Source organism: Quercus robur, chromosome 5, assembly GCF_932294415.1.
Source record: "Quercus robur chromosome 5, dhQueRobu3.1, whole genome shotgun sequence".
In the NCBI taxonomy this organism is placed as follows: Eukaryota; Viridiplantae; Streptophyta; class Magnoliopsida; order Fagales; family Fagaceae; genus Quercus; species Quercus robur.
This window is the reverse complement of record NC_065538.1, coordinates 47,320,249-47,339,809: the sequence shown is the minus strand read 5'-3', so window position 1 is coordinate 47,339,809 and position 19,561 is coordinate 47,320,249. Positions and strand designations below refer to the sequence as shown.

The 19,561-nt window shown below is 33.2% G+C and overlaps 1 protein-coding gene across 5 annotated transcripts in view; it reads right to left on the bottom strand.

The window, feature by feature from the left end:
• Positions 1–13,478: 13,478 nt before the first annotated feature.
• LOC126726149 (uncharacterized protein At4g18490-like) overlaps positions 13,479–19,561 on the bottom strand; it is an 82,388-nt gene continuing 76,305 nt past the window's right edge. Inside the window, exons 8-16 of one of the 5 annotated variants that reach the window (XM_050431277.1) lie at positions 16,836–16,973; positions 15,665–15,838; positions 15,388–15,568; positions 15,170–15,237; positions 15,054–15,093; positions 14,747–14,923; positions 14,189–14,299; positions 14,016–14,105; positions 13,479–13,895 (exon numbers count right to left, since the gene is read on the bottom strand). In XM_050431277.1, the coding sequence (XP_050287234.1) occupies positions 14,049–14,105; positions 14,189–14,299; positions 14,747–14,923; positions 15,054–15,093; positions 15,170–15,237; positions 15,388–15,568; positions 15,665–15,838; positions 16,836–16,973 (946 nt within the window). In that variant the 3' untranslated portion in view covers positions 13,479–13,895; positions 14,016–14,048. Of the gene's footprint in view, positions 13,896–14,015; positions 14,300–14,746; positions 14,924–15,053; positions 15,094–15,169; positions 15,238–15,387; positions 15,569–15,664; positions 15,839–16,835; positions 16,974–19,561 lie in introns of those variants that run through there. The other 4 variants (XR_007655729.1, XR_007655730.1, XR_007655731.1 and 1 more) reach the window with 4 other exon arrangements.

Below are 19,561 nucleotides of genomic sequence, written 5' to 3'. Positions count from 1 at the left end.
TCTGATAGAGTACTTTAAAGTTTATGAAAATATTGATAGTGCTCCACGCATAATACACCTGAAAGTGGATAACAATTCTTTGCATTGCAAGTGACCACAGTAGCAAAGGGCATTTTATTCACTGTATGCTCGTTTTCCTTGCATGGATTAATCATCCTTCAACGCTAGGGGTGGTAAAGTAAGTCCAAACTCATTTGCCCATCTAAACTCACCCACTCTAATTGAACTCAAACCCACCCAATTATTAGTTGGGTTAAATGGGCATCAACCCAATTAGACCCAGTGATTATTGGGTTTTAACTAAAAACCTATTGAGGCTCATTTAACCCAAAAACAATATACTCAAATTCAACCCAGCCCTTCCCATAAAAAATAAAAATAAAAAGCCCTCAGACGTTTCAGTGTTTCAGGGTTTTCATTTTCCTTCATTCTCTCTCTCTCTCTCTCTCTCTCTCTCTCTCTCAAAGAACAATGAGGCACAACAAACACAGCACAGAGACCACCGAGTCTCGCTTCTTAGGAACCATATCCGCTTCTTACAGTGCTTTTTTGTTTGTTTGTTTGTTTGTTTGTTTGGAAGTCCCATGATGACATCATTTGGAGCTGCGAACACAGCTATGCTAAAGGATCTGAAGCTTCAAATTCCAAGCTTTATTCATGGTGACCTTCTTAGGCTGTCTTCCAATTCGCTTGCTTTAACAGCAACAGCAAGATGACAAACCCACCTACTCTCCTCTTCCGACTATTCTTCGCATGTTATCAGAGCTATCTCCACGATTCGATTTATCTTTCTTTTATTTTGTTTCTGAAATTTGAATTCTCTAAGTTTTCGATTCTGTTCCTGTTTTGGTGATTTGTTTGGTTGCTGAGAAAGTGCAGGAAATGGAAGCTAAATGCTTAATAAATTAGGCCCCTATTTATGCTTTTAAAAAATAAAAATAAATTTTGTTGTTTAGATAGTGTTGTTTGCATGCCAAGAAAGTGTGGGAAAATAAAAGGAGAAGGATGATCCAATTTGAAGCAATTTTCTTTTCAAGCAATTTGAGGGTATGGGTTTGAAGGATTTTCTGTGGCAATGAGTTGGTGACTTGGTGGTTCATTGGGTGCGTGCAAAGATGGAGATAGGGATGGTAACTTTAGGATTTGATGATATCCAAGACTTATGGTTTACTTAACATGATTTGTAAGATTTTTCAGTTGGGTCACTTTTGAATTGCTCTATTTTAGAGGAAATTCAGGTGGGTTTATTGTATATTTGTTGTACTTTGGGGGTTTCGTGAAATGGGTTTTGTAAATTTCATTATTGGTATATAAAATTAGTGTTCAAACTTCAAAGTTCCTTCTTCTTCTTCTTCTTTTTTCGGTGGAGTTCTTCAGGTTTCATTCCAACTTTTAAGATTGTTGTGGGCTAGAAATCGATTGGATGCCATTTACAAATTAATTTAATGTTTTTCAGATTTGTTGTAGAGAAATGGAGAGAAGATTGGGCGGTGGTGACAGCAGCGACTCTAGCGATGTGTGTGTGGCAGGTTGCTGGATTGTGTTTCCTATGAGGAAGAGATGAGATTTTATTCACTGTATCTTTTGTTTAATTTGATTTTTTGGGAAAGTAGAGTGGAGACTGGATAGAGTGGAAAAGGGAATCCAAGAAAGTGTTGGCGTTTTCACTTTAATGGCATTTTAGTAATTTTGATAATTGGGTAATTGGGTGAGTTGGGGTTTACCCATATTAATTGGGTTGGTTTGGATTTGGGTTAGAAGCAATTAGTTAAATGGGTTTTAATGGGTAAATGGGTTTTATATACCCAACCCAATTATGCCCACCCCAAACCCACCAATTTGACACCCCTATTCAACGCATACCTTACCCTAAACCAAGTATTTGGTTTCTCCGGTTTGAGCAAGCCAGTGGCAGTTCATTTGAGTTGTGATGCATTCTACTCAAACCACAACCTATATGAGGAATTTTTGGACTAAAATAATATGAGTAGTTTTAATTATCCGCCCTTATCCATGGGTTCTAGACAATGGCGTCTCTAGGAATTTTTTCAAGGGGGGTCATTAAGAAACTTAAATTAAACAAAAATTTAATTAAAAAAAAAAAAAAAAAGAACTTGAGTACATTGAGTTAAAAATAAATAAATAAAAAATAAAAACACACAAATACATGAAATTTTACAATTTTCTTTTACAAGTTTTCATATTTTAAAATCACCTCATGATAGTTTATTATCAATTTTCATTATCTATTGTCAATGTAAGTATGACCATTTTATTTTGTTAAGTTTGTATAGTATTTTTGTTTTCATGAAATTGTGGTTATATATTTTTCATTTTTTTTATAAAAATATTTTAAACTAAATGAAAAAACTCAACTCCATTTGCACTATATAATTATTAATTCACATAACCACACTTATCCAGACATAAATAATACACTAAATTGTTGTTTGATTGTGGGATAAGCTATATGTGATCAAGGTGTGCAAGATTTAAAACATGATTTAGATTAGTAAAGCAATTTTATATATATATATATATATATATATATAATTTTTCAAGTCAGGGGTTCATTTGAACCCCCTGAAATGTATGTGCAGCCGCCCCTGGTTCTAGTTCAACGACTCTCCATCAAGGGTTGCTCTACATCGATAGAAGCCAGGGTGCATGTTCATACAAACGCCACTTGCCAAAAAAATAATTCATATTTGCAATGATAAAAAAATTATATGCACAAATATAATTATATCTATTTAATTTGTCTACTCCAAAAAAATTATATTGCACATTTTGTTGTGTCTTTAGCATTTATCAATAAAATAACCTTAGCCCATCAAACATAATCCTTAGCCCTTGAATAAATTTTAAACACTCAAATACCAACAATAAAAATTGGCACAAATAGTAGCAGACATAGCCCAAACTAGCAGCAGTGCCACAGCATATCTAGAGTGTTCAAATGAACCCCCCCACCCCCCCCCCCCCTAAAATTGGAAAAAATTATTATTATATTTTTTATGACCACCCAAAATAAAATTTTGAACACTCAAGCCCAACAACTAACCAATTTAACACAAACCTTTATCTTGGCCTTCTTAAACAAAAAGAATAAACCCAACAACAAACGATAACCCATTTGATAGCAATTTGTTGATCAAGGACAATTAAGTTGGTGATAAAGTGTAAACATGAAAGGAGTGAAGTAGTGGAAGCGGGGCGTTGGATAGTGGGAGTAAAGACAATTCTTTTTTAATGATTTTAATGTTGTATTGAATCTTAATAGCGTAATTATTTTAATGAATTAAAACAAGGAGGGACTCAGGATTTCAAGATAGAGGGGACTGGAGTATAAGCAAAAAAAAAAAATAAAAATAAAAATAAAAACTTCAAATAGGCATCCATATAGTATTAACAAATTATAAATACATAAAATCATTTTTTCTTAATACATTAAAATGCAATTATCTACCAAAAAATTAAAAAAATACAAAATAATATTTTTTTTATTTAATACTAGGCTGGCTAGAATTTTTTTTTTTTTTTTTGAATTTACTTTATCTATTTTTCCACATCACTTTACAATACACCCAACATCAAATATTCTATTTTTTTACCACTTCATTTAAAATTAATAGTAAATAACTCATTAAAATAATAAAGGAAGAGAAAGAATTTGAGTCTTTTAATTGAAGGAAGAGAGATAATCTTAATAAAATACTTGCTACAATCAATTGGTATTTATACCAGTTTATTGTAGTTGTAGAAAAATTTGGTTTTAACTTCTCCAATAACACATGATTTTTTGGTGGTAAAAAAGTTATTTTTACTAAAATACAATCACCATTGTGAATACTTTTATTGTTTTTGTTAAATTTTTAGGTTAGATAGTTATTAGTTGGGCTAGGCTAGCTAGGCTGATTGTTTTTGTTAAGAGAGGGTCCAACTACAAAAATGAAAAATATAATAAATAAATAAAATATTTTTGGGTCAGGGGGCCCAGGCCCCCTTGGGTCCATGCTTGTTACAAAAACTAATAAATAGTCAAAGTTGAGTTGAATCATTCAATAAAAGAATTGAAAGCATAAAGACAAAATAAATGATAAATTAAAGTTCACTTAGCAATAATATATAACTAATTTTAGAAACAATAATTAATAATTTTATTATAGTAAGAGACAATAGATGATTTCCAATATTTGATCTTCACAATAATAATTAAAATTGTCATTATATTAGAAACAATATATCCAATGAATTTATAGTTTATCATTTATTTTCTTACTATTTGTTGATGCCTACTTTGGCAAAAAGGCCCAATAAAAAGAAGAAGTCCAACAATATAGAAGGGGTGAAGGAAGAAGAATTAGCAAAGTAAGAAAAACCATTAAGTCTGAATGGCAGAAATAATAGTCCGCATGCCTATAAAATAGTAAAAAAAGACCTCAAAAAAAGCAAACAGCCCCAAGGGAGCTCAAAGAAGGAAGTAGTAAGCCCATGGGAATCATAAAAACGGAAAGCAAGCAAAAATGGGTCGGAGGAGCCCAAAGAAAGGAATTAGTAAATGGGATTGGTGCAAAAGCCAACAAACCCCGAAAGTAAAGGATATGGTAATTGGGCCAGGGAAGCCCAGAATATTTAGCAAAAACCCATAGGAATATAAGAATGGAATGGGCCAAGAATGTCCAAAGGAATGAAGCAGGCCAAGGATACCCAAAAGAATAAAATGGGCTAAAGAAGCCCAAGAGGGTATGAGAATTAACCCAGCAAAAATACTAGGTAACGTGAACTGAGTAAAGGAAAAGTACATGGCAGGCCCAAAGGAGGCCCAGTAAGCACAAGTTAAGTGATAACATGGCAGAAGCAATGGAGTGGCGAAGCAGGAATACTAGTCGACCCACCAATCAAAAGTAAAAGGAGACAAAGGCTGAATTAAGGAAGAAAAGGCACATACCCAAGTAGTACTCAACTCAAGGAAGAAACGAGATGCAAAGAATGAAGACCCAATGACTTATCCACGCCACAAAGAGTTAAAAATAAGCGGCAGAATGTGCAGCAAGACCAGACAAATCCGCAAGTAATGGCCAACGTGTGAACAGTAGACAAGCCGTAGACTCACATGAAAGTAGAGCACGCACAAGGCTCAGGCACCACCCACTTGTACCCAGCCAATACAAGGGTAGTAGGCCACGGGTCAGAGGTAAGAGAAGGTATGGTCTGGTTGTAGGGAAAATGGGGGAAGTCTATTTTGGGATTCCTACTCAAGCTCTTTGAGGGGAAATGTCTTGCTATAATGACATACTACCCAAAAGAGGGGAAGCTGAGCTGGAATCACTAGGTGCATGCCATAGAAATTAGTTAGAGAAAATACCCAACCCTTATCCAGATGGGAGTGCTATGGAAAGTAAGAAAATAAAACAAAACTCTATTTGTCTTGGAATGGAACATGGCGCAGTTAGCACAGGGTAATGGTGGTGGCTGAGCAGCCAGCAGACCAGTAGGTAGCCCTTGAAGGACACCCACAACAGGCCAAAAGCATAGTTTTCAGAACCGGACCGGACCGGGAGGTCGGACCGTGAAAATCGGGAACCGGGATGAAAACCGGTTTTTTAAGCCTAAAGAACCGGATTTTGTGTTAATTCCGTGAACCGCTAAAACCGGGGTTGGACCGCACGAACCGGTGAGAACCGTGCGGTCCAACCCCTTAGCAATTTTTTTTTTTTTTACAATTTTATTCTACTTAATTAAATTATCCATCTCTTACAAGGAATAAAAAAAATTATAATTAAAATCCTTCAAAGATATTCAAATTTACTTCAAAAATTAATCATAAATTTTAATGTTTTCATGGTTATTATTTTATTTTATTAACTTTCTTATTTAATTATTAAATATATGCTTGAAAATCATTAAATTTCCCTCACATATATAGATATATTGTCAATTTTGTTAGTTTTATAAATTTAATATCTATATTTAGGCTTTAATTAATTATTAAATTAATTATGATGTCATCACGGTTCGACCCCGGTTCAACCTCGGTTCAACCTCAAAAACCTTGAACCTCTCCCTTTTACGGTTCAATGAACGGTCCGGGTCTGAAAACCTTGGCCAAAAGTAGTTGAGGGGTAAAATGGTAAGTCTTATCACGACAAGCAGTCTAAAAAGGCCTTAGCCGTGCACAGTAAACACCAACGGAGAACAAGGGAAAAACAGCAGGAAACATAGAAAGAAGAGAGAAATAGAAAGCAAAAGAAAAACAGAGAGGATAAGCAAAAAGAGAAAGAGAGAGAGAGAGAAAGAGTAAGAAGTGAAGTGAGAAAACAAAGAGGTGTGATAGGGCATGCACCAATAGGCTACTCCCTTCTCTTCCTCTCAATAGCCTATTCCCTAGCAAGTTAAAGGATTTGAAATTAAGCCACTTAGGTCCATTCTTTCAAAGTAGGCAGTTTCTATGGAAGATTTCCCTATGAGATTGCCCACATTAAAGATTGGTTTCCTTCTTGGACTCAATGCTGTTAAGAAGCCAAGTGCAGCAGATTAATCCCCTTTCCCTCTTTTATCATGGTTGTTTAAGCATTAACATTTCATTGTTGCTAATTTATTTTTGTCATACTCATATTATTGTGTCTTCCTCTTACAAGGTTGTTTAAATGTTATCTTTGATTGATAGCAAACATTTTAGTTAGAATGCCTCTTTTTTATTATCATGTTATATTATGTTCCTCCTGCCATAACTTTTCTGTGATAGCCTCCTCTACTGTGCGCACATGGTCAAAGATCTAAGTAAAGGGGTCCTGGCTTGCGCACAAGCTGGCTTAAGGTGGGTTTCAGTTGACCCAATCCCGACTTTCCAAACCCAAAACTATTGGGTCGCAGTACAGCAGAAACAACCCAGCCCAGAGTAAAAAAAAAAAAAAAAGGCCCACCACACTATTACTATGGATAAATTTCTAATAAGGAAATCACATGTATTAAGACTCTTCTCCTCCCAATGATTCATCTTCTTAAAGAACTTGATCTTCTTTTGGATCATGGATTATGAGAAAAGATCTCATCCTATCATCCTAATGATCAAGATGAAATAAGAAAATATTATTTTTAAAAAGGTCCTTATTAACCCCTTCAACATGAATTTGAATGACCCCCCTAAAGAAAAAATAAATCATGGAGCCACCACCGGTTCAAACAATAATAAATGAATATATATAAATATATATATATATATATATATATATAAATGTATGTATGTATATTCAATAAAAATCTCATTCAAAAAAAAAATTAAAAACCCCCACTCCTTTGGATTCATAACCCGTTCAACCCATTATATAAAATATTTTATAATTTCATTTTTCCTAAAAGAAAAGGTATCAAAAGAGATAATGTGGCCATGAATTCTTCTCAATAGCACCAATAACTTTGCTCTCCTCAAATTTACAATAGTTGTAACTCTGCTCTTCTTAACAACTTGGCTCGCAATCATAACATGTATTATCTGATGCTCTCTCTCTCTCTCTCTCTCTCTCTCTCTCTCTCTCTCTCTCTCTCTCTATATATATATATATATATATATATATTCCCTCTTATCTATCATCACTACTCACTTTCTTACTCTCATCTCAACATTTGCAGTTCTTACTTTATCTCTCATTAAGTCATTTTTGCTTTTTAATTGTGTTAGTAAAAAGAATTGTAAAAGTTCATATATTTTAATTTTTCTTTTCTTTCTAATATCAATATAATCGAGTTCTCTTTTTATTAAATTTTGTATAATTTACTTTTTTCTTAATGACAATGTAAAAAAAATTCCTGGAGCCCTACTACACTCAATCATTACCCATTAACTTGTAGTTCTTATATATTTATAAATCTCCTCGAGTATTCAAAATTGAGAAAGTTAGATATTATCCTATACCATTGTTTATGTTATCCTCAGTCTTCCTTAAGCACCACTTAACTATTTTTTGCGGCTATATTATATAACACATTTTGTTATGAGCTAATCAATATATATCTCTTCTTTGCACTTAGACCACATCGTGAAAATGATATTCTCTTTTTCCCCTTTCTTTACTTTGTAACTTGGGAAAATTCACATTTAGTATGCTCCTTTCAGTAGAATTATCCCCAAACAAGGAAAAAATTGGCCTTTGTCCTTTTTAAAAAAACAATCCAGCATTTTGCCCCCTTTCCCAAACTAACTAGAGAAATGCCCCTTTTTTGAAATTCGATTTTCTCAAAATCGAGTTAAATCCTATAGTGGCGTTTTTAAGAAACCTATAGTGACATTTTAAGGACATATAGTGGCATTTTGAAACTTGAGCTCCTTGAAATCAAGTTATAGGCCAAAAAAAAAAAAAATTTGCATGTAACTCGATTTCATAGAGATCGAGTTACAAAACGACACTATAGGTTCTTAAAACGCCACTATAGGTCCTTAAAACGTTACTATAGGCTCCTTAAAACACCACTATAAGACTCCAAAAAAAAAATTTTAGAACTTGATTTTGAGAAAATTGAGTTTCAAAAGAGGGGCATTTTCTTAATTAGTTTAGAAAATTGGGCAAAATACTGGATTTTTTTTTTTTTTTTTTGAAATGGGCATTTGCCCATTTTCTCCCCCCAAACAAGCATAAAAATTGCAACACTTATACGATTTAGGAATACAAATTATTAATCACTAAACCGTTGATACATCAAATTAAAAAGCCATATTCAGCATATATCATTATATATAGAACAATTCTCTCCTCCACGAGGAAAACGTAGCCAAACTTCTTAGTCATATAGTACATGCACGCATGAACATAGAAATTTATTCATTTTTAATGAGGATAAATTACATTTTTTTTTTTCATTCTCATTTATAAGACCATTTTCAATATCCCTCCTAAACTTAAATTTGAGAGTTGAATGCTCAATTTTAAATTTAGAAAAGACATTAGGACTGACCTCACAGTTTAGAGTCATGAGAAAATGTAAAAGTTACCCATTTTATTACATAAGAAGTGAGATACCGATGAGTGCCTCCAGCTCTCATTGACGTACTTTACTTTCGATGTTTATAATGATGTTTTGCATCAGGACCTCCTGGAATCTGCCGATCTGTGGTAGGATCTTCATTTTTGATATCACAGTTAAGGAGTTCCTTATTAGCACCTTTGACCAATGCTGGGATTGACCTGGATTGATTGCTTCCATCTATGTTTGGATTAAAAGAGCGAGTTTCTGACCTCAAAAACAAAAGAAATAGCAGTGGAAGGCACATGCAAAATCTCAACCTATCCATTTTTACCATTTTTGATCTCTAGGTTTCGAAATTCCTAGGCTAGCTTGTAGTTGTAGATACTCAATCTGCACGGTGTTATATATGTATATGCTGATACCATTCTTATATTAATTAATACTAGTGGAAAAAATGGAACTTCGAATACACAATTGACTAAATTTTGTACGAAACTAATTAAGACCACTATATATGCACCAGTCACATAAAATACAAATAGTGACCAGTTAGGATGCAACACTAACTAATGTGATTCCATTATACTAAAAATTCAGCTAGATATTCCAAGGATATTTTAACAGTTGTCAGATCCAGACCGTTCAATGAACCGTAAAAAAAAAAGGTTCAAGGTTTTCGAGGTCAAACTGAGATTGAACCGAGGTCAAACCGTGGTGACTTTATAATCAATTTAATAATTATTTAAATACAAATAAATATATTAAATTAGTATAAATAAAAAAATTAAATAAAATGATCCAATTAAATATAGAAATCTATCTTTCAAATGTATTTTTTCATATCATAACTTTTCATAGGACAAATAAAAAATATCAAATTCTAAGTATACATAGATATAATATTTCTTTATTTATTTATATGTTGATTAGTTAAACTTGTGATAGTAATAATAATAATAATATTATAATAATATAGGAATTATAAGGGCACTTACATTAAATAAAATAAAATAAATTATATTACTTTGTAATTTTAAATTAAAATAATTATGTAATAATTATGATATACTTAATTGTATCTATTGCGTTAAAAAAAAAAAAAAAAAAGTTCTAGAATCACACGCTATTTTATAATATTTTGTCATAATTATGACGTGACTCACTATTTACCTTTCACCATTCACACTTTACTACATTATAAGTGTAATAAAAAAGTTGTGAAATATTTTGTAACACATTTTCTCTTTAAAAAAGAAAATTGTAAATATTAATTAAAGGCACTTATAATATTTTATTTGTTACATATCAATCTATCAATATAAGTCATATCATGGGTTCAAAGCTGCAAAAATCTAACGGCTGAAACATTTTGCCATCTTTAATTCAAAAATCAAAAGTTTTCATCCTTCCCAATGCAAGTCACGTGAAGGGGCTTTGGAAACATAAAAATGAATACAAAACAGAGAGAAGCTGAGAAACCACAACAGTGGAGAGGGACAGAAGAAAGAGAAGAAGGAGAAAAAGAAGAAATAGAAGCAGAAGATGAAGATGAAGGCCGTGACTGGTGACTTGTGCTGGGTTTCTAGCTTGCTACTTCAACTTTGCACAGCCCTTAATTTGTCATCTTCTTCTTCTTAGTTTGTTTTTTTTCCTCACAAATTTTTTGGTTCCAGATCTTAAAAAAAGTCCAAAGTGCATGCCGGCCAAATTTTCAATTTCAGCTGATATTTGCTAAAAAAGAAGGAACCATGAGATCCGCAAGAACCGTTTACAATTTTAAGAACTGGGCAGTTCAACTGTGGTTCGCACGGGTCCTTGCTTTTCTTGCATAGAGAGGTTCTTAAGCCTAAATAAACCGCAAAGAAGAGGGGTTCACAGTTAACGGGTTAGACTATACGGTCCGGTCCGGATTTCAAAACCATAAATCCAATGAAAATTCTCTTAGGATATTTTATTTTCAAAACTTTGTTCTCATAACTCATTTCCACAACACAAAAAGCCACTACATTTGTTTGGCATAAATTTTTTGGTCTCACGTGTTTTTCCCCCTATTATCTTCCAATTAAAAGTTCACCACCACACCAATATCATCTATTATAGCAGGAATACAAACCACACCCACACCAACTGAAAAACAATTCCACCCCTACTCTACAACCTACTTGATTGAGGGATTGAAATGCAAGCAATAGGAGGAGAGCACGAAAAAGGCAAAAAGTTGGAGATGAATTTTTCCCTATTTAACTCCAGGAAATTGGCATCACCTGCTGTGGAAGCCCAATGTTTTAACCACAAAAATTGGGCTTCTTCATCACTTTGGCATAATCTATAACGACAACGTAGCAAATTCAGCAACAACTACTAACGCATCACCACCAACTAATAACGTAGACAAATTAAATCCAGAACCCCCCCACCACCATCAACACCACCAACAGCCACACAACCAAAAGAAAAAAAACCCATCATCTAGTGCGACCACCAACATAGCAAGCTAGCGATCTAGCATAAGAGAGAGAGATTGAAGTAAAAAGGAAAAAAATAGTCGTTGGGCTCAATTAATGGCACAGGTGTGGGTTCCCATTATGTCCATTTTAATATTTTATTATGAAAATGTCACTTAAGTCGGTTCTCAATTTTCGAAAACTCCAAGATGTTATTCTCATTTTTTGTTCTCATTCTCACTTTTCTGGGTGAAGAGTTCCGAAGAAACCAAGAACAAAATTTGAAACCAAACAAACATTGAGGTGGTGGGACCCACGGAAAACAGGAAATGAAAACTAAAAACAAGGAAGGTGATTTCAATGAAACCAAAGACAATCTTATTAAGGTTTCAAATTTTATAACTCAGCCATCATATACCGTTAGATATATATATATATATATATATATATATATATATATATATATTAATATATATTAAGAGAATTCAGATTATGATGAAAGAAAAATTATGATACTAAATCCCAAAAAAAGAGTCTCATCGCACTCGCAAAGCACATGCAATAAGACTAATCTGTATATATTAAAAAGATTTAGAAAGTTATTTTTTTTTTTTTTTTTTTTTTTTTTTTTTTTTCCTGTCAAAAATACCTCTAAATTAATTAACCAACAATTTAAAAATATGGTTAAAATAGTAAATTCTCTCCTAAATAAATTCCTACCCAAGTTGAAATAATATGCCACGTTCTTTTAAAAAAAAAAAACTACCTCAGCCACCAAAAAAATAACACTCCCCACGTTCATCAACCAAAAAAAAAAAAAACTCCCCACCATTAAATAATGCTCTATCAATTATCTACCCACGTAGCTTCTCACGAACATAAATTATTCCCAGTAGTTTATAAAATAAAAAATAAAAACAAAAAAACTCTTCCCTGCGTAAACAAAAAAAAACCTAATAAAAAAAAAAAACACACACTCTATCAATTATCTACTCACGTTCCTATTGAAAAAGAGTTCTATAAAAAAATTAAAATTAAAAATTAAAAATTAAAAAAAAAAAAAAAAAAAACCTCCCCCACATTCATAAAATAAAAATTAATAATAAAAAAAACACTCCCCACATTGAAATAACACTCTTTACCCACTACCAAAAAAAAAAAAAATCTTCTCAATAGTTGAACTTCTCACAAACACAAATGCATAATATTCATCATACTCCTACGAATTTTTTGTAATTATAAAATGTAATAATCCCAAATTACAATGGATGCGAATTATTAAAATTTACCCAAAAAATAAAAGATCCTCTGAGCAGGCGCTCACAGAGGTTGGCATATATAAAAGAGGATTTTCCTCTTTCAACTAGACTTTTATATGGTTCAAAAATACCTTCATTAATGAAAGATAATTTCATTTAGAAATAGGGTCATAAATGTCAAATAATAATTTTTATTTTGAATTCAAAAAGATAACTCCTAAAATTTAGGATTTTTTTCCCTTCACGTTCAAAAATAAAATTACAATTACAGTCTATCTTTAAAGTTTATCATTTTTATTTGTTTGAAAAAAAAAATTTTTAAATCTAAATTTAAATAGATGCAAATTATTAATCTTTAAAAAAAAAAAAAAAAAAAAATAGAAGATTGATATATATTTCATGCACATGCTCAGAGGCTAATGTGTGTATATATTGTATGACATGCTTCGTTTTTGCATACAAATTGTTTTCAGAACGTGACCACTATCAACTTGTATGTTGTAATAAATTGCATGCTGTGAGATTTTCAACATTCATGAACTTGCAGTCTTGCACATGAGAAAACAAATTATGCGGTTGCTTAAAATTGCTATTAAGTAATTACAAACCAACTGGACCTCAGCTCGCTTCTGTTCATTTCCATGCCATTTTTGTTCATTTTTTATACTTCAGGGAGAATTGAACTTGGATCAAATTGGTCCCAAGCACAAGGCAAAACATGTGACAAACCCACCAAAAAACGAGAGAGAGAGAGAGAGAGAGAGAGAGAGAGAGAGAGAGAGAGAGAGAGAGAGAGAGAGAGAGAGAGAGAGAGAGAGAGAGAATAGGTACCTTGTAAGCATTCAAATCATGGTTATTATCTATTGGGCAGTATCATGCTCTATTACACACAAAATACACACAATTCAGTTTTTGAACTGAAAACATGTTCTGAAGTTACGATTTCAGTTCAAAATTTTTAAAACTCAAATCTTGACTTCAAAACGCAATTTCAGTTCAAAAAATAATGTGTACAGTGTGTGCAACAATGTGTGTACTAACAATTAGCCTTATTTATTTATCAGAAATGGTATTGCTCATGCATGAGCTGACAAGAAATCAGCTTGAGAATATTTGCAAGTAGGCAGTTCAAATGATAAATCCAATTCAACCTATGAAGCATCACACGTGAGTGTCTAACCGAGCCGTCACCACTTAGCCATGATGAAAGAGAACATCTAGCCTCTCCCTGAAATTAACACAAGAATACAAACTCGTCTACTTTAATTTAGCTATACAAAAAAAAAAATGTGCAATCCGGTGGATAAGAAAATTAGGCTAAGTCAGCCACAAAATGCCTTACACATACCTTAATATGAAAACTGTTGCTGCCACCCACTGATCATGCTTGAAGCTCCTTGGACATCAGTTGGGAAGCGAAACTCTGAATCTTACGGATGTTCTCAATTATGAAGGAATTTCCAACACAATAAAAACCGAACAAAGAAAAAAAGAACTTAACATCAGAGAAAGTAAGGATATCTTCTCGTCATAGATGGGATGGTTAAGCATCAGCAAATTGTTATTGTTGACAATAGCTCGAACTAATATTTCTTTGGCTTCCTCATGCTTCTTTCTCAGCATGTTGCAAATCTGCAAAATAGAAAACATAAGGACAAATTAAAAATAAAAATAAACCTAATTATATACTAGGACCTAAAAATAAACTACCTACGACTAGAAAAATTAAATTAAATATTTATTTAAGTCTCCTGCATCAGTTGCAAGTTTTGGGCTGATTACATCCTCCTTGTAAAGACAAAGTCCAAACTTTGACCCAGGGAGGGTCATTAGTGCTATGTTGGTTTGAATTGGAAAGAATTTTTTGGTCATTGGGAATCTCAAAGTCAGCATTTCATTAAATGAAGATGTGTTCCTCTACAATTTAACAACTGCAAGTCCTTTTCAAGTTTCAGGTTCACAGTTTCAAAGTCACATACAGGTTTGAGAGACAGTCAAGTTCATGGTTTGATGAGCAACTATTCTGTGAAGCCTATATGAATCACTTAATAGCTAATAAATAAATCCTAGTTTACTCACATCATCAAGATCCTTCGTATATGCCTCAGCCTTCTCAACATTTCCATCATTCTCCATAACTAAAGGAATTTCCAAGTCCATCATGCTCACCTCTCGAGCACATTCAAGTCCAGAGGTCCGGTGGTCAGTAAAGACATGCTTGGCACTACTCTCTGCCTGAATCCCATGAATGCAAACCTGGAGCACATGTAAAGGAAAGTGAAGCAACTTATATTCACCTAATAAGGCTTCAACCATCTATATGTTTTCATATAAAGTTCAGCAGTTAGGGTTGATAAATAAACCAACGAACTCTATAGATATCTACCTGTTCTTCAAGGACACTTTCCAAAGGTAATTTTGAATTGCTGCAGGTGATTTTTGATAAAGCACATGTTATTCCAGTAAGTTTAGAACATATTATTGTCAATAGAACAATCATACCTGCTTTCACTAGGTGATGCAGAGAGGCGTTTTAGAGGCTTTAAGTACGCTGAATCTGCATTTGATGCCTGCAAAGTAGCTTCTTATCAATATTGGTGATGGGAAGTCATGATAATTTTCTTATAACTTACTGAAGCTTCATATGAGATCATTATTATTGTGATATCATTTTCAAGAGATCTTTATGAATAACAAGGAGTGGCTTAATAATATAAAACCTCAAATGTTTTCCTTTTCAAGGATGGACTCTGAGACATTTGTTTCTCAGTACTGTCAACACAACGCTCAATCTTCAATGCTATATTTCCCTGTACTTTCCTTTTTTTCTCTGACTTTTCCAAGGAGTTAATTTCTCTCCGACTTATAGAACTTGATAGAACTTTGTTTGCCTCTGTAATCCTACATTGAAGACATACATCATTTAAAGACTAGTAAACTATTTTCAGATAGTAAGGCAGCCATTAAAGAAGACTTATACCTATATGGGAATAATACCTTGAAGTTTTAATGCTAGAGAGATCAGGTGTGCTCTTGCCAGCTTTTATGGAGCAAAGTTTATTCCTCTCAGCCGAAACGTTCTTCAAGTGCCGCAAAGACTCCATGCTCGAAAGCACAAGTTTAGAATTCACGCTTGTCCGGGCACCACATTCAGTTGTCTTACCAGTTAGGCTGGAAAGATTCACAAAATTCTCTTAAGTCAAAACTTGAGTCAACAATATAATATTTCCCTATAAGGTCTTATGAAAAGATTACAAACCAGAATATATGTCTTAGAGAACTTACTACAGTAGCATTATCATAAAGAGATTAGGAGACTAAGCAGTCATGTTCAAAACAGAAGATTAAAATCCAAAAAATAAAAACAATCTATGGTAACAAGGCTTTTCAAAGAACTTTATCTGTTGAATATAGTGAGGAGTGACTGAAGTATAATTAGCACACGTCCCAAAAAACAGGGTGACTTTTTGAAAAATCATTATCTAAAATCAACTAAATGAGGAAACTTGTATTGAACATAGATTCCTTCAAAAAAATGATGATGTACAAACATCTAAAAAAATATGCCAATATGCTATTGCATTGTCAGTTCCACCCACAATTAGTTTTCCATCATTTGACTTCATCAATTTTACATTTAGGATCCTTATCTTCTTATCCAAACACTTAACAGTTTTTTTTTTAACTCTATTTAAGATCAATAACACAAGGTTGACATCAATAGACAATAATAAATGTATAAGCATGCCAAATTTCATCTTTAGAATAGGCATTGTCGCAAAGGTTCTTAAGCATTTATGCATGAATTGATATTACTTTCCACAGTGACTGAAATACAACCAACAAAAGAGTTCTCTTACATTACATGGATGGGACAAACAAAGGGAACTTTTAAAGCTCTAAATTACTTAGGAAAATCCTATGTAAAGAAATTGATATTTCAGCTAAAACACTTAGGAAATCCTATTTGAAGCAATTGATATTTCAGTTGTTGAATGACCAAACAACCCAACTCAAAGCTCAAAGTAATGTACCTCTGATATAAAGAACTTCAACATAAAGTCAAACAGCAAAGCTTAATTACAAGATGATATATATATATATATATATATATATATATGAATGTATGTATGTATATAAAATAGTTAAATAAGTATAGATAGCTTACCTCAAAGAATGATGGTCTTTAACACTCTTTTCACTTCCTAGCAAAACAAATTCACCTTTTTTTACTTCTTTGTCATGTGGCTGTAAATTCTCAATCAGCTTGCTCCCAATTGGTACATTATCAGAATTTATGCCCTCCCTGTTAAAGATTGTGAGGGGCATTGTCATTTGATCTTCAATAGGGGAACTTTTTCTTTTTATGGTTCTTAAATGATCTAATCTAGAGGGACAAATGTTTAACATAATGCCAAGTGTAGAAGCTTTATCTGAAAATGGAACTATCTGGTACAGATGCCTCAACTGATTTTACTAAGATTTTTAACATTATTTTCACTTCCCAACAAAAGAGGTCGGTCTTTTGTTAATTCTCTAGCAACTGAAATTGTAGTATGAACCAATTTACTTCCAGTCTGTGCATCATTAGCATTCAAGCCCTCCCTGTTGCAGAATATATCAAATAGACGATCATTTGAAGGCCTATAATAGCAATTGTTACATAAAGCATTACTCACACTTTTTCACTGGAAGGAGATAGATGCATGGCCCCAACTCTTTTGCTGCCAATTGAGGGAAACTTTGTCCCAGATGGCTGATGAACTTTAGGTCCAGTTTCCTCTGGCCTCTTACAAGAAATAGAGTGGATGTCTCCATCTTCTTTTCCTTTCACCAGTGTCCTCGTATCAACTACCCTGCATCAAGTAAACAAAACATGTGCTCTATACGGAACCTCAAAGTTAACATGCAGTGTCAAAGATTAATCATCACAGATTATGAACATAATGGATGAAAATGGAATAGATATTGTTCAATAGAATGCATGAAAATGTGACAAATCCAAAGAACATAGATAGATAGATAGATATAAACTTATAAACCAAAAAGGCCTTCTAATTTCCAGATTTATAAGCTACATATACAGTTTCTCTAACAGAAGTAGTACATTTTGTGATATTTTCACTTGAAGCCATCTTAGAAGATTAGTGCTGAATGGTTTCTCATTATCTTAATTCATTAAAAAAAGAACTTTCCTAAATTTCTGAATTCTCTTACCTGTCCAATGGGGCCAAAGAAAGCTTGGAAGTTGAACTCTCGTTCTTTTTGACCCCCTTGGTGTCATATGGCATTTGCCTTGAGATATTTGTGACGGTGTTGTCTTCCATATCTAAATCTTGTTCAGCTGATTCAGCTGGTTCCATGTCATCCATAAATCTGATTGGTTCATTGCCACCAGTCTTATTCCTTTCAGCATCATTGTTGTCTGATGCAGTGATGTGCATTGGAGGTGAATTCTTGCATGCTGAATCTTCATGATGAGATCCCATACTAAAAATCATTTTGTCAACTTCAGTTTGCTCTCCACCTGAAGCAGTTTTTTCTTTTGTGCCCAATGAAGAAATTTGTGTCTGTACTTTTGAAAAACCCAAAAGAGTGTGTTGATTTGATTCATTGTCATGTACGGGTTTGACAGGTATATCATCTTTGACCAGCTGAGAAGATGGTTCTGTGAACATTGACTTCTGAGATGAGCAAATTTGTTTATCAGTTTCTTCTGCACTCATCATTATTGTTCTCCCTGGAGAAGTTCTTCCCCCATGTGTCAGCACCAAATTTTCAAAGGTTTCAGATTTTGAAGCAGAATCATCATTGAAGGAATTAAATTCCCCTTGACCACCAATTAAAGTCTCAACCTTTGAAGTGACTGCACTTTTGGTTGCTGGAACTTTCATGCTAGAGCTATCATCATACCTACCATTACCTTCAGTCAGGTCTAAAGCAACTCCTTTGCTATCTGAGGTTTTGTAAGAATTCTTATCTTCATTCATTAAGCTTGACTGATCACAGCTACCATTGCCTTCAGTCAGGTTTAATTTAGAACCTTGACACTGACTTCTCTCTGAAGCAATTCCTTTGCTTTCTGAGGCCTTGTTAGACTTCTTATCTTCTTTCATTAAGCTTGAATCTAAATTGAAACCATCCAAACTAAATACAAACAGAAATGTACCAGGTTAAGCAATTTTGAAAATGAAATCATAAGTCCACTTGAATTACTGGTATAAAATTCAAAAACATAATAGAACAGAATAAAAAGGTCCAAAGACGTCTTGGAAGAATTGTCCACTTACTCACTAAAATCAAAAGAGAAATTAAAGCCATCTTTTTTCCCTTTATTATTTCCACTGGAACATTCTTCTCCTGTTCTTCCCTTGGGCTTTGCAGTTTTTTTGGGCGAACATGAGAAATCAAGGTCTGACATGTCTACTTTGAATGATGACAACTTGTCAAAATCACCATCTAGATTGAAATCCATATCCCTGAAATATATCCAAATAAAAAACATTGCTTCTAAGTAATATTCCTCAAAGTATTATGCAGCAAGGGCAGCTGCAATTATCAGTAATATATCTACAGGTTTAGGAACAAACATTTCAGTGAACCAGAATTTCCGAAAAAAATACAATTTAGTAAATATAAAACAGAAAATTCACCAGATATTCTCAAAAAGGGCATAATGCTGCAGAATATAAATAAGAAAAAAGAAGAGATGAGAAGAAATCATAAAGCAAAGCTTAAGGAGTTTAAATAAATACTCAAAATCAGAATGCAATTCAATGTTTAGAAAATCAATAAGGTGTTCACAATTAAGATATCACCATTAAATTGATATTTTACTTTCATTAAATTTGCAACAACTAAATTTGCATGGAGGATTTCAAATGAAGGGATTTG